Source organism: Carassius auratus, chromosome 24 (assembly GCF_003368295.1).
Source record: "Carassius auratus strain Wakin chromosome 24, ASM336829v1, whole genome shotgun sequence".
In the NCBI taxonomy this organism is placed as follows: Eukaryota; Metazoa; Chordata; class Actinopteri; order Cypriniformes; family Cyprinidae; genus Carassius; species Carassius auratus.
In genome coordinates, this window is record NC_039266.1 from 18,736,586 (window position 1) to 18,761,955 (window position 25,370).

The 25,370-nt window shown below is 36.0% G+C and overlaps 2 protein-coding genes across 4 annotated transcripts in view; one reads left to right on the forward strand and one right to left on the reverse strand.

Annotated features, from left to right (window-relative positions):
- palmdb (palmdelphin b) overlaps positions 1 to 18,263 on the forward strand; it is a 30,437-nt gene extending 12,174 nt beyond the window's left edge. The window contains exons 4-9 of one of the 3 annotated variants that reach the window (XM_026201435.1): positions 671 to 801; positions 2,174 to 2,288; positions 2,593 to 2,617; positions 2,715 to 2,834; positions 3,701 to 4,621; positions 6,749 to 6,992. In XM_026201435.1, coding sequence (XP_026057220.1) covers positions 671 to 801; positions 2,174 to 2,288; positions 2,593 to 2,617; positions 2,715 to 2,834; positions 3,701 to 4,621; positions 6,749 to 6,789 — 1,353 coding nt within the window. In that variant the 3' untranslated portion in view covers positions 6,790 to 6,992. Of the gene's footprint in view, positions 1 to 670; positions 802 to 2,173; positions 2,289 to 2,592; positions 2,618 to 2,714; positions 2,835 to 3,700; positions 4,622 to 6,748; positions 6,993 to 9,354; positions 9,779 to 14,350; positions 16,413 to 16,536; positions 16,626 to 16,765 lie in introns of those variants that run through there. The other 2 variants (XM_026201432.1, XM_026201433.1) reach the window with 2 other exon arrangements.
- On the reverse strand, positions 18,248 to 25,156 carry LOC113042699 (putative ferric-chelate reductase 1; the record flags this gene model as incomplete). Its single annotated transcript, XM_074559799.1, is given in 17 exon segments — positions 18,248 to 18,526; positions 18,624 to 18,721; positions 18,964 to 19,107; positions 19,237 to 19,295; positions 21,092 to 21,189; positions 21,807 to 21,893; positions 21,969 to 22,084; positions 22,786 to 22,899; positions 22,983 to 23,133; positions 23,514 to 23,612; positions 23,912 to 24,094; positions 24,230 to 24,283; positions 24,285 to 24,387; positions 24,460 to 24,554; positions 24,741 to 24,895; positions 24,984 to 25,041; positions 25,043 to 25,156. Coding segments are annotated over 17 exon segments (1,821 nt in total), but the record flags the coding sequence as incomplete, so codon positions are not given.
- Between the last annotated feature and the right edge of the window lie 214 nt (positions 25,157 to 25,370).

Genomic DNA, 25,370 nt, shown 5'->3' on the forward strand with positions numbered 1-25,370 from the left:
TATGCATTTCTTTTAATATATTTCTTTTAATTATATTTTAATATAATATATCATTGTTATATATTGTATTGTTATATTATGTATCCTATTATATTGGTATCCTAATATCAATATCACAGGATACATAATATAACAATACAATATATAAAAGTGATATATTATATAAAAAATATAATAATAAAAAATTACCTAAAAATCATTAAAAAATCATATATTCTCTCTATAATTGTATATGGAATATATGAATGTGTATATGGAATTAGTTTTTTTTTTATTTATATGATATGATAATATTACAAATATATTATGTATAAATAATATATACATATGCATGCATATATGTTTATAGACATAGAATATATATTGTTATTAAATATATTCTAATATGTAATAATACAAATGTTATTATTAAAAGAATAATAAATATTAATCGATGAACAGTTGATGCATGTTTGAAAATACTGAAATATATAATATCTTTCCAGCATATATCTAATAAATATCTAACATATTTAATATGATCATTAAATTATTGCAGCAGAATGCTTTTGCATTTTGTGATTTTGTAAGGTAATGTGTAAAGGTGTCATTTATTATTAATCTACAACACTGTAATGTAAATAAATAAACCGGCTGACACAAGATGCTATGGCCTTCCTCGAACATACAGAAAAAAACTCTACGGGAACAATGGCTGATGGACGGATTGAGCACCCTGAGCGAAGAGGAGCAGGAATCTGTGAAGGCCCAGACTGAAGATAACCAGCAGCAGACGAAACTCCTGCAGAGCAATATCGACAGGTACTCTCACATCTCCACAAATGAAAAGGGAAAAAAACTCTGATCACTAATGGTGTGCAGGGTTCACAGCTTCCTCTTTAATGAAAGATTATTCTTGTTTAACCACTGTGATGGGCTTTCAGTGTTAGCCAAGGGTTAGACAGACAGACCTCACTCACAGTATTACATAAACTGTCCACTTACGCAACCCGCCTTGGCAGTGAGAGCCTGCTGACTTACAACAAGCTTTGTCTGGAAAAAAACAACCATTATGCAAGAGGTCGTACCTGAAGCAGGAAGGATGACTAATACAACAAAAGGACAAAATAACAGAGAGAGAGAAAAAAAATCTTTTTCAGCTAGAACCACACTTTTACTTATAATAAGAGTTCTCATACAGTGCTGGGAGACACTCTCCCTGTCTGATTTCTTCCTGTGGAGCTTTATTTAGGATGGAAAGGAAGTGTGCTTTCCAGCAGCTCCTAAGATCGATTTGAAGGCCTTAAAGGACTCAAATCTCCAAAGAGCTTTCTCTTGATAAATACTCCACAGTATGATGGCTGCTGTTGAAATCAGATGGATTAAGAGCGAAAAAGCAATTTGATGAGAATCCCCACAATCCCAGGACAGAGGAGGCTTGTCATCTCCTGGAAGTACTAATCTTGACGTATAGGTTCATGGCCCCAAACAAAACATAAATGAGGGTAATCATTCTGAAACTCTAAAACTCCATTTTCGGTATCATAGAACAATACTGAAAAATGACACAAGGAGGTGCAATTAGAGTGACTTTGATGAAAGCAGCACTTTTTTTTGTGTGTTGTTCTGAAATCAAGTGTTTGTATGCAAACAAATAATACATGAATAATAATCAATTTCCAACATGTTGGTCTGGGTCTGAATCAGGATTTCTGGAAACTCTTTATAAATTCAAATCGTTTGCACACAGGCAACTCTAAATTGAAAATTGCATCATCATTTACTCACCTGTTTACTTCTAAACTTCTAAACCTGTGTCACTTTTTTTCTTTTGTAAAACACTGAAGAAGATACATTGAAAATGTAAAATTTCTCAGTATTACTTGTTTTCCATTCAACCAAAAATCAGTAGTGTCCAATGTTTTTACACCCCTTTCACTTTCATTGTATGTGGATGTTGTATTTGTGCTCTGCAGTGTAAATAAAGTCATACAGGTTTGGATCGATATGAGGTTGAGTAAATCAAGACGGAATTTTCATTTATGGATGAACTATGCTTTTATAAGTAAAAAATAAAATGTGTTGTATTATTTCATGCAAATATAACTTAGCTCAACTGAACAATCAGTAAAAAATATCAATTAATATGTGTATGAATAATATATATAAATATTATCACCTGCATCTTTTGCAGAATAAAGCAGGAAATTGCGGTTCTTGAGACACAAGAGCTGGAGCTTTCCGCGAAAGAGGAGATTCTTCTGAAGCAACTGAAGGAGGTGGAGAAAACTCCAGAGGACATCATAAAGGTATTGCTTGTGTATTCACTTTCAAAGGCCTGGAGACTCCTTACCGCTTATTACAACAGCGAGCCACTTAAATTGGATCAGCTTTTGAGTTGGGAACAAGGGAAATCATTACAATGCAGCATGCTGTGAAGATGCCCCTCGGTTTCAAATTGACGTCAAGATAAAATAGTTTGATGCCAGTTGCTGCTGTGAGGAAGGGATCGGCTTGCGTGATATGTGATCTGGTGTGTTTTGTATGGTTTTGTTCTCATCTCTTCATCAAATCTGCTTTTGCTACTGCACAAACTACTGTATTTCCCTGCAGGAAGTAAACGCAAATATCCGGCCAGGTAAAGAAAATTCGTCTTTTTTCTTGCTATATTGCTATTTGTACAGCATTCTTTCCCATGAAACTTCCTCAACAGACCTAAACATTGCTTATTACAGAGCCAGTCCAATACATCTACACGGCCATACCTGATGTCCCAAAGTCCTATACCCCCAAAACCAAGAGGAGAAGTGTCATGCCAGGAAAACATGAAACTGATGAAGAACAGGAGAAAAGGGGTACAGCGAAGGCTCTTGTTTACACCACTGTTAACTATTTGATGATATAATGAGCACTTGAAATATTCCACAAATATTTAGAAAGTGTAAACATGTCATCGAACTGTCCACTTCTGTAATTATAGTAATTCAAAGGATGTAAATGCTGTTTTCATTTTTAATGAAAAAAAAAATAATAATAAGATGTTATTCATGACTGTAATTATGAGCATGACACAGAATTATGAAAGAGACCCAATAATCAAAATATCACCAGCTGTACAGGATATTGTATCTAGCTACAGACTGCAAGATGACACATTTTTTATTAAAGCAATAAGCCACTAGAGCCCATGTGCTAGAGCCCATGTGTTTTTATTCATATTAATCATATTATCTAGAATATTTCCACCACCAAGTACCTAACAGTTAAAATGTTATTCCTAGCAAATGTTGTTCTTTTGAAATTTCTGAAAAAAAAAAAAAAATGTTTTTCACAAAAATATTAAGCAGCAAAACACTGATATAAATAAGAAATGTTTCTTGAGCACCAAATCAGCATTTTAGCATCATTTCTGAAGGATCATGAAACATTGAAGACTGGATTAATGATGCTGAAAATTCAGCTTTACCACAGAAATAAATAGCATTTAAAAATATTTACTTTTTGAGTAAAGCGTTATGATAATAAAAATAATAATGCACAATATTAGTGTTTTTACTGTATTTTTTTTATCAAATAAATGCAGCCTTAGTAAATATAGTAAAAAAAAAAAAATATTTCCAAAACCATTTAACTACTGATAAATATTTAATATTAATATTTAATATATATATTTTTTAAATCTCTTGATTTGGTTTGTGTTTAACACTGTTATTTCCTTCAGCTACACACACCATGAAGATCAGTGTGGAAAAAGATCTCCGCACTGGTGAGAGTCACATCCTTTCCACCGCCACCATCGCACCTCTGGATCTCCAACACCAAGGCATCAAAGTCTATGATGATGGGCATAAATCCGTCTATGCCTTGGCACCTGATGGACAGGGCTCCCAAAACGACATGAATGAGATGAGCCCTCTTGAAGTAGAGGAACTTCTGATGAAAGCCTCAGAGAAGAAAGACCCAGCAGATGTGGAATACCACGAAGCAGTGTTTTCAAGCCCATTCAGTCGACCTACAACCCCTCAGAGGACAGAAAGAGGCTACATCAGCCTTCATGGCCTTCAGATGCCCAACAAGAACCAGAGTCCCTTTCAGGCTGAGAACTTTACCAAACGAGAAGCCCTTTACATTCCAACCACTAAAACCAACCAGTATTTGGGCACCAACCAACTGGCTCAAAATGGATCATATGCTAATAGTGAATACAGCGGCGTAACCAGGATCAGCTCAGCATCTTCTCCCATACAAGAGTATGAGGAACAGCTTCGGATAACACCAACAGCAGACTCCGGGCTGGGATTCGGACGGTTTTCCCCTCTGCATCAAAAGGAAGACTCTAGTGCCAACTTTATGAGCTTCCTTCCTCCTGAGGTGGAATCTGGTGAACCCGTTACCATGATCTTCATGGGTTATCAGAACGTTGAATCAGATGAAGAAGATGAAGGAATCCAGGCTGAACTGGTAGTTATTAGTGATGACGATGATGAAGATTCTTTGTCATACCACCCTCTGGGCTACCGCAGCAAGATCTTCAAACCCAACAATATGGTGTACTGCTCTGAGATCAGGCCTGGTGCCATCAGAACCTCCAGCTCAGAAAGACAGATGCTTGGAAATGAAACCAGAGACCCGACAGACACAGGTACCGTTCGAGGAGTGAGAAGACAATCTGGTTTCTAATTCCACACTAACTTTCAGTTCCTTGCATTTCTTTGAGTCATTTGTAACCCTTTACAATAAAGTTCCATATGTTAACATTAAAGGGATAGTTCCAACCCGATCTCACGGCAATTCGTACATTTTTCACAAGGTGGCTTATTCGTACGAATTCGTATGACCACACTCGTACAAATTCATACGATTGTTGCCAAATCGTACGTATTTTACGAGTTGCACAATTCGTATGAATTTGTACGAATGACCTACACCTAACCCCGCCCCTAAACCGAACCGTCACTGGGTTACCGTCAGTGAGGTCGTACAAATTCATACAAATAAGCCACCTCGTAAAATACGTACGAATTGGTCGTGAGATAGCGTTGGACTGTTCACCCAAAAATGAACATTCTATCAATCCAAACCCTTAATACATTCATTTATCTTCAGAACCCGAATTAAGATTTATTTAAGATCCGACAAATTAAGTATCTTTCTGACCCTGCATAGACACAATGCATCTGCAATGTTCAATGCCCAGTAAGTTAAAATAGTCCATGTGACATCAGTGGTTCAAATTTAAGCAATAATCACAGAATTTAAATGATTATTAAAACTTTATAGTTATTGCTATAGTTATCATCATTGAATGTGCCTTTAATCCCCATTACTCATCATTATATACTCAAAAGAAGATATTCTAAGAAATCTCTTAACAACTGAAGCGAGTTGGCTCCAGTGTTGCTTGGATCTCAAAGTTTTTTATGGAGTGTTCCACAGAGGAAATGAAGTCATAGACTGAATCTAAATGAGAATAAATGTCGACAGAATTTTCATTTTTGGGTTGACAATTCCTCTTACGCATCAGGTATCATGAACAACCACTTTCATACCATTTATTAATATTTTAATGCTAATATTTACACATGCCAATACATTTTGAACATGTTTACTTGTATAAATTAGTTAATGTATTATGGTTAAACATGAGTCACATACAGTATAAACAATTAGAAATGTTCATTCTCAGTCCATGATACCTAATGATTTAAGAAAGCAAAGAAACATTACTGACAGCCGGACCTCTAAAAATACTAGATAAGACTTAACATCAACTAAAAGATCTGTCAGAGGAGTATTAAAGTGAACCCATCTCATCAAGTAAACTCTTGCTGCTTTACTTCCACCTAGTGGTCTATATCTTCACATTTTGTGCATGACATGCATGAAATCAAACTTGCTGCTTGTCATATAACAACTGTTTTGTTTTGATATGATTAATAATAAAAAAAAAACATAAATATATGCTTCGATATGTTAACTTGCTGCTTTGGAGATTTTTTTTTTTTTTTTTGTACACAAGAAGTAATACATTTATTATGGGTTTACCATAACACAAAAATATACCATGATAGCTATATAGTAAAAAAACTGTGAAAAAAACTGTGGTAACACTGTCAAAAATAAAAGATTCAGAAAAGAAATCCCATAGTCAGTTATTGTAGTAAAAATATCTATGGTATGGTGGCAGTGGTAAATGTTTGTAATGGCTGATAAAACATAATAGTTTTCTAAGATATCTTTTGGAACCAATATTCATTCTTTACACACGGTCATTATTTAGTTTCATTATAGGTTCACCCGTTTGCGACAGCTAATGTGTGTTTTAAGGTAGTTTGTCTCTTTTTTTTCTGCACCAGAATAATACACCGTTCCCGTCCATCAGCTATAATTGAACATTTTGTCCTTGGTAGCTTTTAAGACGCTGTGTCTGCTCAAGAGGTCGTTCATAACATCTGCTAAAGAGAGTGTTATGTAATAATCCTCGCCTTGCATTACATAAGGCGCAAAATTAATGCTAAAATCCTCAACGTTCTGCATATTCATTGTTTTCTCTGTTTTGTCATCCCCTGATTTTGGCACGCCAGGGCAGGATGAATGTGTTAACTGCAATCCCATCATCTTCTCTAATGACAGGCCACAGACAAATCAATTGATTTAATTGATTGATTGGATTGTACTGGATTTGGATTTGTTTGAAACAAACTAACCACCTGCATGCAGAATATCTAGGTGTGATTAAACTGAAGTATTTTTACTGTCCTCTCCAAAGCGCTGCCAATCAGACTGTCTCAGCTAGGAAAACACATGTAACCTCTCCAGATGCTGACATCCTGTATTTCCTGATGAGGATGAAAAGGACTAAGAGACTGATCTGGAAAAATAAATAAATAAATGCTCATGACATGAATCATATTTGAGTGCCCAAAACTGCATTTGTTCATCATTTCATGTTGTACATAATGTTCTTCATTTGACTGTTCTGTAAATAATGCTGTTTGTTGGTTTTTTTTTTTTTTTTTGTCCCTCTTTTTTCTTTTTAAATCAAATAGGGAAAATATCTGGTGGCTTACTGTACTTTTGCACCAGAAATTATATTTCAACACTACTGATATCACTCTTTTGTTTAACAAATGGTTGAAAAAAATACAGTATGCTGTATTTTTAATCAGTCGTGTTGTCTTATTTTCTAGTATATATATATATATATATATATACACACACATCCCTAAAACAATATACATTTACTACTATTTTAAATACAGTAAAATATTTTTTTGAGAGAATAACTTTTTTGTTAACCATAAATTTAGCAATTTCTAGAGAAAATAAAAGCAGGAAAAAATGGCAAATTGAGTAAAAAAAATATTTAAATAAACTTTTATTCAGAAAACAAGCTACATTTTTTTTTAAATAAACAAGTTTTAGTATTTTACACATTTTTCTTAGGAAGTAAATGTATCCTGTTTTTTTGTCCCTCTTTTTTCTTTTTAAATCAAATAGGGAAAATATCTGGTGACTTACTGTACTTTTGCACCAGAAATTATATTTCAACACTACTGATATCACTCTTTTGTTTAACAAATGGTTGAAAAAAAAAAACAGTATGCTGTATTTTTAATCAGTGGTGTTGTCTTATTTTCTAGTATATATATATATATATATATATATATATATATATATATATATATATATTAGGGATGCACCGAAATGAAAATTCTTGGCCGAAACCGAAAACCGAAAAAGAGAAAACCAAGGCCGAAAACCGAAACCGAAACACCGAAAGAAATTATGCCAATTATTAGTACCATTGCATTTATTGCTATGACCGTGTACTAACTTTACTAAAATTAAGACATTGCAATTGCATAAATTAATATTAAAGTTTCAAAGATAATTACAATTACATAACTTATTAAAAAAAAACAACAACATAAAAATACATAATTACAAATGATGGAAATATTTATTAAGCACATTGCAACAATGCACAGTATAAAATAAAATTCAAACTAAAAATGTATCCCACTCATGTGTATATTTAATAATAATGGACCTACTGGCCTGCAGAAAGGTTTTAAAATGAACAGTTCTCTCATAAAAACATAGTGCATTTACGTGAAGTGCATTTGAATTTTTTCCATGTAGGACTAGAAAGTGCATTACTTCTCCAGTTGGCAAGACTGTTATCACTTCTGGGGATGGGGACTTCAGACAGTTAACCATCTAGCTGTTGAGCAGTTGAGCTTGTCATCTGCCTGACATTTGAGAAATATTTGAGAGAGTGTATTTAAATAGGACCAGGGCATAAATAAACATTTTTATCAAATTAAAGCAGAAATCTAGCAGAAAATCTAGCATAAATATGGCTACAATCTGATATTATGTATGTGTGTGTGTGTGTGTATATAGTAGCCTAAGAACAAAATAGCCAACGTATTATTATTATTTGAGGCACTTTCTTGCAGAATTCCACTGAACATATCAGACAACGATGGTGCATGCCACTCATCTGGTGCAGAGACAAGTCTTTTTTTCTGCGCTCTGATCTGTCTCCTGCACTTGGCGCTTCTCCGTCTCCACGCGGGTTCTCCGCATACAGCGCGTCCTGGATCATTTCTCGTGCGCGCTGCCTTATTTCCGCATCCAAGTAATGGTCTTTATAACGCGGATCAAGCACATTCGCGATGAAGTGCAGAGGATCCGAAAAGATCTCAGTGAGACGTGTGCTAACAGACTCTATAAGACTGTACTTTTCTTTGTTTTTACTTCGTGATCCGTCTTAATCTCTTTGTTAGGAGCGGTTTTAGTGCTGCGAATAAAGGAATACGAAGAGAGAGAATGTTCTCACTGGTGTTAAGTGAATGTCGCGTGGAGCTCGTGGTCTGCGCTATGCAGGTGCACGTGCAGGTCGCAGTTTCTGTTTGCGTCATCACAACATTTCGGCGTGTTGTTTCGGTGATAAAAGTCTATCGGCCGAAAACCGAAAAGGCCATTTTCGGCCGAAAATTTTCGGTGGCCGAAATTTCGGTGCATCCCTAATATATATATATATATATATATATATATATACACACACATCCCTAAAACAATATACATTTACTACTATTTTAAATACAGTAAAATATTTTTTTGAGAGAATAACATTTTTGTTAACCATAAATTTTGCAATTTCTAGAGAAAATAAAAGCAGGAAAAAATGGCAAATTGAGTAAAAAAAAATATTTAGATAAACTTTTATTCAGAAAACAAGCTACATTTTTTTTAAAGAAACAAGTTTTAGTATTTTACACATTTTTCTTAGGAAGTAAATGTATCCTGCCTTACAGTAAAATGAAAAAAAAAAAAATCAGTAAAATACAGTAGTTTTTTTTGTTGTTGTTGTTGTTGTTTTTACAGCTGACATGATTCACATCAAAATTGGTCTAAAAGACGTGACAAGTGTTTACAACTGCAGTATTATTTCTGAGTCACTTGATCTTCGACTTGGCCACTGTGTCAGTGCAGAGGGCAGGTTTTGAGAGGATAGTCATAAACCATATATGGCCGATTTTCAAAATATGTCAAACCCATTACATGAAACCTTGAGAATATGCTTGATTGACAGAAAGATTTAAAGAAATTCCTGCGACTGTGTGTGTGTGTGTGTGTGTGTCGGAACGGCTGAGGCTGCTCAGCTATTGGCTGTTTCTGGTACATTCAGAGTAAGTCACAGTCTCTGTGGTTACAGAGAAGCAGAGCTTCAGCCAAGACAGAATCGCTGAGCACGTACCCTGTCCTCGCTCTGCTCGTAACACACAAGGTAGGACACTGAGAACTTTATGAATAGTCAGACTTCTACTTTATGAAAAGAATTATGGGGTGAATAAACTTGTTTAGGTGTCATGCTGTTGGAGATTGTGCTGGATTGTTATTTTCTTATGGGGTGCTGTAAAAAATATAATATTTTTGAGATGCTATGACAAACAAATGCTAAACTTACTGGATTTGTGCTGATATGGTCTATATTTTTTAGAGATTTAGATTTTTGTTTGCTCTGTCTACTGTATTTTATACGAGACTTAATATTGTTGCATTATAAATGTGAGAAATACGATCAGTGCATTGATATTTGGTATGTATAATAGTTACATTTTTTATAAGCTGGCATGTTATGGATTTTTTTTAGAATTATGGATCAACCATATCAATAAAACCCATTATATTTTAGTCTTGTATTCATCAACGTCTTCTCTGACTTGACTCTTAAGTGTGAAAATGTTGCCATCGCTGTGGAACAACCTGAGAAACAGAAGCTGTGAAAGTTTAATTAAACCCAAGCTGCTTGTTCAAACCTCAAGCACTTCAGAAAACGTGGAATCTGAGATGTTGACAGACAACATCAGCACTGGGCTTCACAGCTGAATGTGTATGTGTGTGAGTGTGTAGGTGTGTGAGTGTGTGTTTTAGAGTGAATTAAAGTGTCCGCGTGGGTGAGTGGAGGCGTGTGTGTGTGTGTGCCTGGGGTAAATGTGAGGCAGGGAGGATCCTCTTTGGAAATGATTACAGATGAGAAAGTCTCCTGCTCCATTTCACACTCCCATTAATGCAGAGAAGAGCAGAACCACATGAAGCCACATGAACTGCTATTAATATGTCAGCAAAAATATGGGTAACTTTTTTTATAAGCCTGCATGCATAATTTATTCATAAAATCCAGTATTCATAATGGCTTATAATACAACTTAAAATCAGGTATGATACTTTATAAATTGAAACCACATTTATAACTGAAAATCCACAAAATGTAATGTATTATAATGGATTATTATCTTGAATATAAGATATAGTTCAGATTTGTAATCACTTAACACTATAACATTCTATGACATCTAAATGCCACATATATATATATATCTCATTTCAACTTTGTTCATATATGTTATAATATTTATAAAAATGAACAAATTATGTTATTATTAATAATAACATTTTATAAACATAATTTTATAAACATACTGTATATACCATTTTATATCATAATATATGCATTTAATTTTCCTTTTCATATTCGGTCAAGGTCTAAAGTATTATTTGTTCTTCATTCACATATATTTATTCATATTCATTCTGTTGCTGTATTAAAGACACTTTTTACTATTTACAAGCAGCTTCAAAAAATATTTTCTCGAAAAGTACAATGTAATCAGTTTATTATGGTCATGTGTAAACAAAACGAACACTATCATTCAAGTCATTTTTCCTTCCAAGCTGATAAAGCTCTCGAAATTCTCCATTTGAGACATTTGTGTCTTAGTCCGCAGTGCTCTCAGGCCGCATAGTGACATTTTTTCTCATCTGAGAACATATCCAAGGGCTCAGTGCCAGTCACATGTGTATGAATGGCCACCTACGCTCTGGCCCCCCTGCACCTCTTACTGTGATGCTCCACGCAGGTTATTATTTCATTCTCAATAGAGCAACCTTGAGCCTAAAGTGCTCTTTTTCTTTTTCACTCAACAGTTCAAAAATATATTTTTCAAGTGCATTTATTAGTGATAGTTCCACCCCAAACTGTTGCATTCTCTATGACATCACTTCCTAAAAGAAGTCATTTTAAGGAAATTATATCACATGACCTCACTGAAAAGCCACTTATTGATCAGTTAGCAATAACAATGGAGCGACCAATCAGAGTTGAGTGTTTGTACTAGGAAGACGCCCTGAGGGGACCATTAACGCCAACATCAGTGACATCAGGCCAACTCGCAATGACATTTCTGCCAATAACTCTCGTATCAGACCAAGTTCACTTCATACTCATGCATCCACAACATATTTGCACAAGCTCAGAGTGCTTACAGGTTTCACCGAGAAGATTTTCTTGGCAAGGTGGAGATGATCTCCTTCTGGCTCCTGTTTCTAAAGCTCACGGTAGGTTCTGGGACACGCTGGTGCCGCCGCCTGCCTTCAATGCAAATGTTATTGTCACTGAATAATTTATGGAATACAGATTGTCATGACACAAATGCTGAGACGGAGAGGGTGTGAGAGTGTTGAAGTTTTCTCACAAGCTGAGCTGCTAGAGGAGGAGTCGGGGTAGGGGGGTGTTACCATGGTAATTAACACTTAACGCTTGTCATTTTCATGAGGCTTTGTGCCTTTGTGTAGCTTGATTGGGGTGAAATGGGCAGGCGCTGAAGTGGATGGTAATTTCACATAATTTTGACTGTTTTTAGTGGCCGCATTAGCATGCCGCTTGAGTTTTGAATGATTGTGGAGACTTTCATGCAGTGGTGGTAATTATACCAAATGGGCATCAAGGAAAAGCTAGACGGTGAAAGTATTTCAATCCATTTTAAAGTGATGTAAACAGCTTATGAAATCTGTGAATGGTGCTGTCAATTCGTGCATTTTGATTTCAGCACAACTTCCATATTGTACTGATATCGCATTATGTTCAGCCTGAAAGAGTGTAATTGTGGCTTTGATGTTCTGAGGGGAAAAAAATAAAACCCTTTCTAATCCCCATGGCAGCTGATTTCGTCTGTCGGAAAGAGTTTGAGCGTTAGATCACACTCTTTCTTGGCACTTGGTACGAATGAGATCAGAAAAATCCATGTAAACAACACAAGCTGCCATGATCAAATGCTCTGCAGTGGCGCATCAACAAGAACAGACAAATAACGACGTGCAGTGTGTGATTGATTGTTAATTCTCAAATAATATGTCCTCTCAATATGTATAGAAATATGAAAATAAAATATAGATATTAAAAAAATAACCTGCGGTCAATGAGGATGTTCACAGTCAGAGGATTTCACCCTCATGGGATTTTCTTCTTTCTCTTCCTTCCCTGGTCTGATTCAGAGTCTGTGCTGATTAACTGCGGGACAAAAGTTTCATGCATGAGGAGAAGAGCCAGTTCTGCAGTCTTATATAATGAATCTACTTATTTCTGCCTACTAAAACCCACTTTTGTGAAAAAAAAAATCACTGTAATAGTAAAAATTGCTTCCACTTTATTCTTATACGCTTGAATAATCTCATATAGGACATAAATGTTGCATGTATTACATAAGGAAGCCGAGGTGAATTTCAAATGCCTGTTTGTATACATAAAAAATGGCTTTCACACTATGCGTTAAACAGATGTAAAAAGGTGCGATTTGGCAGAGACACTTCAAAAGGTAAGAATTTCTATGCAGTATGAAAGTAACACTTAACTAACCTGTTTTTTGAGTGCTGTGCTATTACAACAACATGGTGTTTCAACACTTGTGCCTCAAGATTAGGGGAAAAATCATCCAATTGCTTGATGTGTTCAGGAGTGCATAAACACTTTTTCATCCTAGCTCCCATTAGAATTTGTGATTGTGTGATCTCATTTCTTCTTTTCTGAAAAAAATTGGATGCAGCAAACTACTCGAGGTTATTTGACTCAGAATACTATCTCTACCAGTCTTTTTTATTAAATTTTTTTTTTTTTTTTACATTAAATAGGCTGTTTTGTGCTTCCCTCTTACAACTACTATTTTGCATCTGTTCTAATTCAGACCAGGTTTTGTCTGAAAAAAAAGAGACCAAATTAATTTCACAATGTTCAGTTTTGTTAACGGTCAAGGCATATGAATCGCATATCCGTTGATGCGGGCGGATCAGTTAGTCTACTAAAAGTGTCTCATTCATCATTTTTCAGTGCAAATCAATTCTCGAGGAAATGAATATCATGAGCCAGTTCTTTTTTTGTGAATCACAGAAAAAAGACACGTAAAGCCTGAATCCAAAGTAATTCTAAAACAAGAATTCATAGAGTCTGATCTTTTAGTGAATCAAAACCAGTAAATCAATCTCACATAATCTACTGATCGCAATTTGTTCATTTCGTTATTTCGACTCCATTAATCATTTGATACCATATGTGTTGTATGCCTACTATTGTTCAGTGTGCCACTTTTTATTTTTAAATGTTTTGTGTATTCTTATTTAAAATTAACAACAGAGTCGCATCTGTTCCTCAGATCGGTTATGGAACCATTAAAGAGCAGAAATGAATTACTCAACATAAAATGCAATCAATTGTGCAACAATTTCTAAATATTTTAGTGGTTTTATTTAAAAGTTATCGGTCGAGCAGGTTTTAAAACTCAGAACTTCTTGCAAGGAACATTACTGTAACCAAATCAGCTCAAGCTCAGGTAACCCCTTCAGACTGAAAACCTAGCCCTTAAATAAGCCCTGAAAAACTTTCTTGTAAATTTAGCATTACATAAGAACTGTACTAAACATGAGTGGGTGCAAATTAGTTTTGATATGCTTTGAATGTTTTGGTAATTAGGGAAATTAGATTTCTTTTGCTGCTTTCAAATTTATATGTCATCCTTTTCTCTTGCAGGGAGCTACAACTGAACCTGAAGAGGGGGATAGACTGGAAGAGATTGCAGGTTTTTCTCATCCTGAGAATCCAGAGCATACAGAGCAGAAGTCCCTGTCTGAGCCTGTAACCATGGAGACAAGTGAAAACTCCAGCACAGCTAACATAATTGATTGTGAAATGGAAGTCCTGGAGACTCAGATACCTGAGAGCAAGGACACAGGAAACAAAGATGAACAAGTCTGTTATGATGCTGACATTTTAGAGTCCATTAGTACAAAAGTTGTGGCTGACATTTTAGCAGGGCTACCTCCTACGGAGACCAAGGCTGATGATCTGGAAGATGTTTACAGTGCGAAAGAGGCGCTTGTCTTGGAGGATACCCAAGAGGAACTTTATCGCAACGAGTCAATTACCTCTTCAATATCTGACACTCCGTCAAGTGCTGAGAGCGTGTATGAGATTGATGTCACGCATAAGAGACAAGATTCACTAAGACAGGAACCAATGGAGAACATAGCACCCCAACCAGATGATGTTGACGATGGAGAAATGTTAGACCAATTGGGTATTGACTCACAGGAAGCCATTGTAGAAAGTTTTGGATGCGAAGATCCAGAAGAAACCATCCTTGAGCACTACATCCGAGAGGAAGTTCTGTCAGACGTCTCCACAGAGTCTTGCCATGACCCAGATGAGCTAGAAGAGTGTCTTCAGGTCGAAATAGCTGCGGCGTCATCAGACAGCGAAACCGATGAGAAATGGAGGAACATCTTCTCTTCCTCCATAAATAGGGAAGATGATGATTCCTACATTGACAGTCTTGAGCTAAGTGCACAAGAACTCTTTATTCAAAAACCTACAGTTGGGAATACTGAGGACATTTCAAAGGAAACTGAAGAGCTGGAGATTCCGGTGGAAGAAGAAGTTCTAGAACAACCCGAAAATGAGCCAGTTCAGCAACCCCAAGATATATCTTACAATGCTTCTACCCTGTGCCATGTCTTGTCCAAGATTTCCGAAGATGACGAGGAGCTCACAAGAGCAACCCACAAGAGCAATTCATTTGATTCCGTCAAATCCGATTCCAGCAAAAAGGTGCCGAAAGATTATTGTGTGATTCAGGAAATGAAAAGCGAGAACGTCAGCACAGAACACGTGGATTTCAAAGTTGCTCGCCAGCAGTGGCTAGAGATCGAAGAGCAAACGAAAAACTTGACACACCACCCAAGCACACCAACAACCCGATCCGGCACCTGCCAAGGTAGTCACAGTTTCATGTATACACCTGTCCGCAACATCGAAAGGCCAAAGAGGGATCTTGATAACTTGTCGCTTGTAGAGGATTACGCACACACCCAGTTCAGCCCTTGCTCTGAGGATTCAGGCCTGGACGACTCTAGTTACAGATCACCATTTGATGATCCAGAGACTCCAATTGAGAAAGAGATTCGCTTAACCTTGGAGCGCGAGGAGAACCTAAAGCGTCAGAGGGGAATGTCAAAATCATACTCCAGTGACTGTGTGCAGATAAGGGCGAGATCAGTCAACTTGAACCCTGGAAAACTATGCCAAGAAATCGATGAGAAAAGGAAGCTGTTAGAAGACCAGGATGATGATGGAGTTATATCCAAATATCTCAACAACCAGACGCCTTCTTTCATCATTACCTCCTCACCAACCAAGAGCGCACAAAAACAAGACATGGCTGCCAATAATGTTATCATCCTCGAGCCTGAGCCTTTCCCTCCAAGTCCAAGGCATGGAAAAATGGTGTCCTCTAAATCTGCTGACTGGAGATCTGAAGATACCCCTAATGTCATCATTTTGGAAACATCGAACCTCATCGTTCGAAGTGCATCTGAGTTCAACTTGAATTCTGCCTCTGAGGAAACCCAAGAGAAGATGTTCCTTAACAACCCATTTTGTAAGCTGCGGTCCAGGAGTACGATATCTCTAGTTGACGAGGAGATTAAGATGGTGAAGCAGCGAGAAGAGGAACTCAAGCGTCAAAGAGCCAGTGTTTACTCGAAGGATCACTTCCTGATGTCTCCAAACCGTTTGGACTGCTCATCGTTTACAGGTATTTCATGCCAAGAGAAAAACTACAGATTTTTTTCATTCTGTTGATCTTAACTAACGACTACATCACTGAGACTGCAAACATTGCAAGATCTATTTATTCTTGGTTGTCAATTTAATTGCAGATGATGTGCCAATTAAATGTAAATCATCCCCATCATCTCCAATGAAAACATGCAGAATGGATCGTTCAGCTTTGTCATGTGATCATCGAGTAAGTAAATGCAAATAATATACATTCAGTGTCAGAGCAAAAGTTGGATATTGTATCGACAACATGGAATTATAATTATCGTCATCTTATATCGAAGAAAAAATTAGAAAATTAATTCACTTTTATTGTTCTCTCACTAGTTTCCTGAACCCTATACTGGAGGCCGACGTAAAAGTGCCATGGCTCTGCGCTGGGAGGCAGGGGAGTTTGTGAACAATGAGTAGAAATGTACACTGACGTCAATTTGCAGCTGTTTTACATAAGAGAATTTTCAAAGCTCAAACTCGTCTGTTTATTGTGATAGCATATACACCTGCTACTGCTGCTTGTGTGACTTTCGTAAAGATCCAGAAAAAAATCTGCATACGCCGAGATGCCTAAATGTTATTTGAATGTACGGTTTCATGCATATTTGTGATTCCTCTTTAATGAGGTATATGGAGAGACTTATAGACCATATTTTTAGTGTTTTGTCTACGAAGCTAAGGAGAATATGTATTGTATATTCATATTGTATTTTCTTGTAGCGCCATGTTTGTATATCCCTAAATTATATGAAAATATGAAGCAGTATTACAGGGTTTTAGGATAAAAATTAAGTGAAAATGCATACAAAATGGATGTATTTTGTTAAAGATCACTGAAAACACATCAATTTGGTATCTTTTATCAAAAGAACATTTTTTTTATAATCAATCTGACTGCTCTAATAAGTCAGTATTAAAACCGTTAATCTATTTAGTAATTATACTAGTAGTAATCTAAGAAAATTACCTCTTGTTTTGTTGTCTACAGATAATGTGCATATTTATGTCAAACCGCCTTGCTTATAAAACAGTATTGCTTGCTAACCTTTGAATCCATGTCAGTCTCAAGAAAATGAGCTTTGCATACCATTTGAACATTCCTGTGTTCAAAATACGAATTCAAAAATAAACGTCAATTAAAGTCAATTGCCCATTTTTACTACAACAGTTATTTATGTTGATGCGAAACCATACCATGCTGCCTTTGTATTAAAATAACACTTCACAGGAGTAAAAACTTCACACACGGAAATTATTACACATACATACAACTGCATTAAATTCATAGTCTAAATAAATAATTGATCAAAACATGGTTAATCAAACCCATGATCCTAAAGGATTAAAATAAAAATTAATAAAGATAAATAAAAATTGTATGCACATATTTCAGAAGATAAAGCTTGTCACACGGTTTAATTTCAAAAGTTTTATTTAAAAAAGTGATTTGAATCTATTTGAAAACTCAAATAAATTATCCATGTCATCCCCACTACATTCAGTCTTTGTACAAAACAGACAAATTGTTAATAATATTTACATTTCAGGCAACAGTAATTTTAAAAAGTAGTCTTTAAACCAATATTAGGCACTAGAATCAAGAATAAGGTGGTTAAAACATGATTAATTCATATTTAGGAAAAAAATAAAATAAAAATTATAATACAGCATCAAGAATAATTACTTGATCTGTAAACACTAAATTGAATGCGGTCACCAAATATCACACAATAAAATAGATGTTCTTCAGATCTAAAGGTTTAAAAAAGTGAATCATGAAGAGATTTAAATGAGCAGAAGTTGTTCTTTACGAAAAAAAAAAAAAAAAAAAGGTACGCTATATTGAACATATGTAAACCAAAAACAAATCAAACAATTTCATTCTAATAACCAATGTAAATGGACAGGTTGTCAGTCGTAATTAAATCCTACTCTATATTTCTTTGGCTTGTTTTAAAATAGGCATGATTAGTGAATGTGTAAATGACTGCTAAGAGTGTGTCATAATGCACTGATGGTCCAAAGGAGAACATTTAGTAATCCCAGATTTCCACAAAGATAAATAGCCAGCACTATGTTTTTAAAACAAGATTCCTGAAAAAAGAAAAAGAAAATGCAATAGACATATCAAGTTATATCGTCAATGAAATGCATGTGCTTCTTATGAGAAAGTACTCACAAACTCACTCACCGCACTAGAAGTCTCATTCTCATCAGGAACAAACACCATCTCCATGTCATCAGAATTAATATGTTCAGTGTAGATTTTGACATTTTTTAAATATTTACCTGAAAAACACAAGTATAAAAATAGTGAATGCAATTAAATATATAAAAACATATCTGTGGCCTTTCAGACTGATTAGCATTCAACCCAACATTTCTATTGTTACTGCAGTATAAAACCTTTTACAATTTAATGGATTCATTAAACACAAATTTCCTGCATAGGCGCAAAGAAACACTACACATAAAATAAACAACTGCTCTGAAATGAATACAGAACACACGTCTGAGGGCAGTTCACTGACCTATAGAGAAATATCCCCTTCGATGGACATCCAGAACCAAATCTGCCAGTACAAACCACACCACAATGGCTGCCAGGACCCCTGTGGACCACGGAGCAGGCAGGAACAGAGCTTGCTGATGGATCCCGAGGAAGATGGTGACAACTAAATCATGAAAACACACAGCTTTTTTATTGAATTTACAAAGGTGATTTCTTCTGTTAGCACTGTTGTTAATATGGATCTGAATCGCATTATTAACTGTTCCAGACTTTTCACAGCATTTTTTCTTACCAGCCACAACTTGAGCTGCTGTTCCTGTTCCAAAATGCATCCAGTTGAAGATATATCTCCTGAGAGCAGGTTATACAGAAAAGACATTTAAAAACATGACTTATGAATTTATATTTGTAAAACAGTGTCCTACACAACAGGTTTCTAAAATAGTATAGACAACATACAGAACAACAAATTCAGTTAGCAGCGCGAGGCGTCAGCGGCTTGGCCCCTTTCTGAGGAAAGTTCTAGTACATGTCTGTCCCCCCTTGGTGCTCTCTCACCAGGTGGACAGGCATGCGCTTCGGCATGGCATGATTGGATATTGTTTCCCAAAGTGTCCCCTAGAGGGGGATGCAGCTTGAATCCCTTGAAGGGGAACGTCTTGGGTTACTAATGTAACCATGGTTCCCCTAGAGGGAATGAGAAGCTGTGCCCCTCGCCATGCCTTCGGCTAGCCTGTTTACATCTCCTTAGACATCGGAGTAGGTGACGTATTCAGCAGGTGCCTTTTTATACTTTCAGGTATCAATCTATGGTTCATTATGCTTTCACGATTCAAATATCTAAAGTCACGGTTCGGTTTAATACGACACAGCTGTGTCACAGTTTGGGGGTAGTTGGGTAGTAATTGCATCACAATGTTGGAAATACTTCTGTTTTATACCATGAAGGCGAGCCAATGGATATCACATAAGCAAACTTGCAAACTTTACGTAAGAGTTATGATGGTAAAAAGTCCTAAACTCAATTCATGACGACGAAAGTGAAAGTAAAAATGGAATGACGGAGTCATGACGGAGCTTTTGGCATCTGACGCTACATATTCTCTCAGAGATGACAAGAGACTAATTTACTTCAACATATTCTATGGTAGGCTATTATAGATAACCGTTTTAATTTATTTCCTTAATATTGCTCTTGTGACCCGTACACACACACACACACACACACACACACACACATATACATATATATAAAGAAACATAGAAGCTTTTCATTTCATTGATTTTCATTGATGACTGCAGTGTTAATATTTTAATTATAGCCCTATAATTCATTGTATGATAGACAAGACCCTTTTTTTTTAAACATTTTAATTGAGGAGTAAATAACCTGATCTTTTGTTATCCTTGCAGCACGTCAGTTATGCAGTAGGTTAATCGCCTGGAAAATTAACTGTAATTTCAATTTGATAATAAAAGTATTTACATAATAATAGGCCTACATTAACTGGAGATGCCAAATCCTCTTATTATTGCCAATAAATGATGTTTATCTCCGTTTATCTCTGGCTATTGTCGATACAAGATTATCTTTTATTTTCCAAAATGTAATAGGATTAGTCCAACGTATTGTTCAGTTTGTAAAGCGTAGGCTACCTAAAGCCTCATACCGAATGGTTCAATACGAATAAGTGTATCATTACATTCCTAATATACACACATACATACATACATACACACACACATATATATTACCCCTAATGAAACACAAAGGCGTTTAAAAGACAGAACCTTATAAAACAAATTAAGTGCTCTGTGTATGTTCAGAAAACCATACATATACTATTTCTCACACACTTTATACAGAAAACCCAGACTAATCACTACATTTGCCAGTGTATGTGCAGCACACAATTAAACCACATTGAGACATTTTATCCAATTTGACAACAATATGGCATTCTATTGTGACAATATGCATTAAACTATAGCAAAAACACTTAAAATATAACATCTGATACCTAATATAAAAAAAATATATTAGAAAATATTATGCAGTACATAGTAAATATTGCTTTGTATGCTAGTAGCTCCTTCTGGACATTTGTTTTCTGGCTGTATTGTGCTGCACTGTTACTAAGCTTTACCTTGAGGCATCTGGTGCAGGTCTGAAAAGTGCCATGACAGGTTGGATGACAGCAAGTGCCATGACAACACAGCCCAAATAGGGGTGTATTCCTGCCCGCTGTGGATAATACAATACAGATTAGAATCCACTGTATACATGAAGCTAATATTGTCAACAAACTCTGATTCAACAAACTTCTTGAAGCAATGAGTAATGGCAGGAAACAGCATTTCGAAGGCTGCCAAAGTAAAAGGTTGATGGGTATTATTTTGTATGGGGTCGGGTTTGGCGTGGAACTCGATGCCCTCTGCTGGTCATACACAGAAGCTCTGACAGATACTTGGCAAGAGGGATGTCACAGATGCCCCTGTTGAGTCACAAATGTGTCCCACATGCTTAGCCTTACGGATGGATACACGTGTCGGTTTGAGGCTCAAATTAACCAGCACTTGCAGACTTAATAAGACACTCAATCAACACGGTGCTTGATTAATCACTGAAGAAAAGTGGGTACGTTTTTCCAAAAACAGGCCAAAAAGATGCCACATGGTGGGTCGCTTCTAATGAACATGGGATATTAATTCGCTCGCTTTCTTATTCTGAGCAGACAGCATGTGGGTCTGACACATTGGCAGTGCTATTGAACAGTCAGTGGTGTGTGATGAAGGGGGTGAAAATATGACACACTGTTAAAGCATGAGTATTACTCAGACATTTATGTGTGTGTGTGTTACCTTGCTCCAGCCTCCCCTGTACATAAAAGGCAAAACAAAGCCGCCCAAGGTGAGTAGAACTGTGAGGGCCATTAGCATTCGATGTAACTGTGGAAACAAGAAGCCTTGATCATTCACATTTGAAAACTAATGAAATCCTCATTGTATGAAACGAGCTCTTACCTGAAACCAGACCTTTTGGCCCAAAATATTCCTTTCGGGCCAATCTGATTTGAAGTATCGTGCCATGATGACACCAGCACTGACTGTCGATGTCCAGGCGATCAGCATGAAAGCCCCTATAGTTACAAACAGACTCAGAACATTCTACAGAAAAAATGCCATCGATTTTAGTAAATGTTGCCACATGGGTGTTACTATGTGATTAAAAGGGTGTTTGCTAGGATGATGTTTCCTGCCAAGAGACTAAACCAGTTTTATTTTGGTATATACTTATATACTTTTATAATAATAATAATAATAATAATAATAAATAATAATAATAATAATAATAAAAATCCTATTTTCAATTAGCTTTTATTTTTATATTTTCATAACATTTTTTAATGGAAATATTTTGTAATATGCACTGAAATGTTATTTCTGTTTTAGTTTAGTAACTTAATTCAGGTTCCTCAAAAACTCAACATTTCTAATTTTCATGCATTTTTTTTTCTTCTCTAAGTTTCATTTGAGTAATTAAATATTTACGCTCAATTTAATTTCAGCTGTGTTTCAGTTGACAATTTTTATAGATTCTTATAATGATCCAAATAAATGACTCTTAATTGTTTTAGTTAAAAATAAATAAACCCAAATATGTCCAACCCCACAGAATTCTTCTGTATAAATGTCAAGGTGAATTTAGAGGATTTTTGCCACTTCCCCCCCTTTTTTTATTGCAATCCAGGTGAAAATCAATTAATATATGCACTGTATAGCTCCCTGGATATCATACTATAAATCCCAATCAGTATATAGTTTTATTATTTGGCCTCACCATGATATTTCATGAGCAGGGGTGATCGAGAACCAGTTAGATCCTCAGGAGGTCCCGTTAAAACTCTCTGATAGGTTGAAATCAGAGGCTGGCGGTCATGTCGATGAGTTTGCCCTGGAGAAAGAGAAACGAGTCTATTGACACTACTTGCCAATGAAAACAAACAACAATGAAGAAAGGAAAAAGCAATCTCTCACCATCTTCAGCTCGACCATGAGCCATGAAGAGGTAGTACATCTGGTCCAGACTGAACCGGTTCAGATTCTCAGGTGGGAGGACTATGTCCCTGCGGAAGCTACACTGAATCACTCCATCTGACAGCCTCCACGCTGTGTCTTTCAGAACGTTCTAGAAATTGAGCACAGACTTTAAAGTGAATTTATTGAATAATGCCAAATCCATTTATTCTCTCTTCATCTGTACCAAAAAAAAAAAGTGCAAAAGTACAAGGGTACAAGTCTAATCCTAAAAATGTATAAAAAAAAAATATATATACATCTTATTTTCCAAGTGTTCTAAAGCCATAGCTTTGTGGGAGAAGCAGAAGGTTCATTCATTTTGTTGTTAATTAAAAACCTTGTTTGAAAAAGAACAACATGGACATTCTGCAAATCATCCTTTGTGTTTACTAAGTCACATGGTTTTCAAATTACATTGGGTCGAGTTATTTAACTTTAAACCACTGAGCACGGTTTGTCATTTTCGCTGTCCAATCAATCCAACTATACCTGTGAAGAGTATTCTGGGTGAGTCCGTCCAGAAACATATGCAGCCTTGATTTCAACTCGGTCGGTGTCTCTAATACACAAGTAGACGTCATCTTTCCCCTGAAATGCACAACACATTGCTATTGTTTATGCCAAGACATACGATTATGTCATTTAAAAGCATAATTATATTTTGTTGTGTTTTTTTTCATTTTTGTGTTTATTCTTGAACAAAGTCAGTTTAGTTTATTTAACTATTTAGTGTAATTTTTTTCTAACATTTTCTTATATTTAAGTTTATTTTATTTTCTTACATACATAAAAGAACATGGTGCTTGTCATGATACAAAAGGTCAAAGTAATGTTACACACAATTAGATGAGAAATAAGAAATTATTATAAGTATCCGTGTATATTACCATCCATTTGTCCTCTGATAAGGCAAAGGACACGTAACCCTCCGCAGGTCCACTGAGCTCAAACATCACACTACTTTCCAATGCCCTAAAAGACAGGAAGTGACACGCAATGTCGTTTTGTGGGTCACAGCCCTCTGGATCTCTCAAACAGGACTTCTCGCTTCCACAGCCCTCAGAAGTGAACTGAAGAGGAGTTATATTAGTATTATTTATGAGTATTATTTAGATATTCCAATTATTTTGAGGCTGAAAGGGTCACAAACTCAAAAAGTGTGTAAAAGAGAATAATTCCAGTGACTTTAGCACTGTTTGACTCACCGAACGTGATAGTATTGAGGAAGTTGTGGTTTGGGTGCTTTGGGCACCAATGGAACCACCCAAAGCTGGTTTGTGGTGGAGGAGTGAAACCATTTTGGGACACCACGGGACCTGGACTCTTCACCCAGTATTCTTTAAAGCCTTGGACAACAGTTACCCTGAAAGCAAAGACAAAGTACATCAAGTTTCACAACAAACAAGGTGGGTAAAACAGCATTTTAAAAACTTACAGAAACTGCACACTGGAAGGAGAGTCAGATGGTGCTTCCCAGATCACCTGGACCTCGGTCTTATGGGATTTATCGGTGTGACTCACAGCAGAGCCCTGTGAATATTGAAAATCTGGTTTATCTGATGAAAAAGGGTGTTCGTAAAATTTCCTGTTTTATTTACGTATTCAGTTTAATAGAGGAAATAACAATACTAGAATCGCTGTTATAATGAGTGACTCATTCATTTAGTGTTGTAGTAAATATTTTGTTTTCAATAAAAGGATGCTACAATCACTGACCTCTTTACTGTCGCACGTAAGAAGCTGGGATATTCCAGGATTGATTAACTTAAACGATCCGACTTTTTCATCGAGATTGACAGCATCTCTTGCTTCTATGAGAAATCCTTTGAAGTATTTCTTTCCCTCGTAAGAAGGCACCATTGATAATGTCACTGTGAATATGAACAACATATAATAAATTATTAAATACACATTTGCAATATTTTATTAAGCGTCAAATTCCGCTACAGCTATTCCTACCTTTGATTTCATCTCCAGGGCTGAATTGGGATTTGTCTGCTGTAAGGTTAAATGGAGGGTTTTTTGGTTCTGGGATCATGACCATGTTGGGGTGTCATGTCCCCACAAGCCGCTTCAACTTTTCCATCACTGTAGCAAATGACGGTCTCTGAACACACTGAGAGCAGCAGCAATAAAAATCCACATTTTCACCAGAACCTGAAATTGAATCAATATTTATTGCAAAGCCATTATATTTTGAAAAGTAATCAATATTGTTTGTTAAACAGGTGGTAGTAACACGGATAACTGGTGGCAACATGGTAGTAAAATTACATCTCCAAAAAACATTAATATACTGCAGTGTTAATTTCGTTGACTAAATATTTTCGTCATTATTTTCGTCAC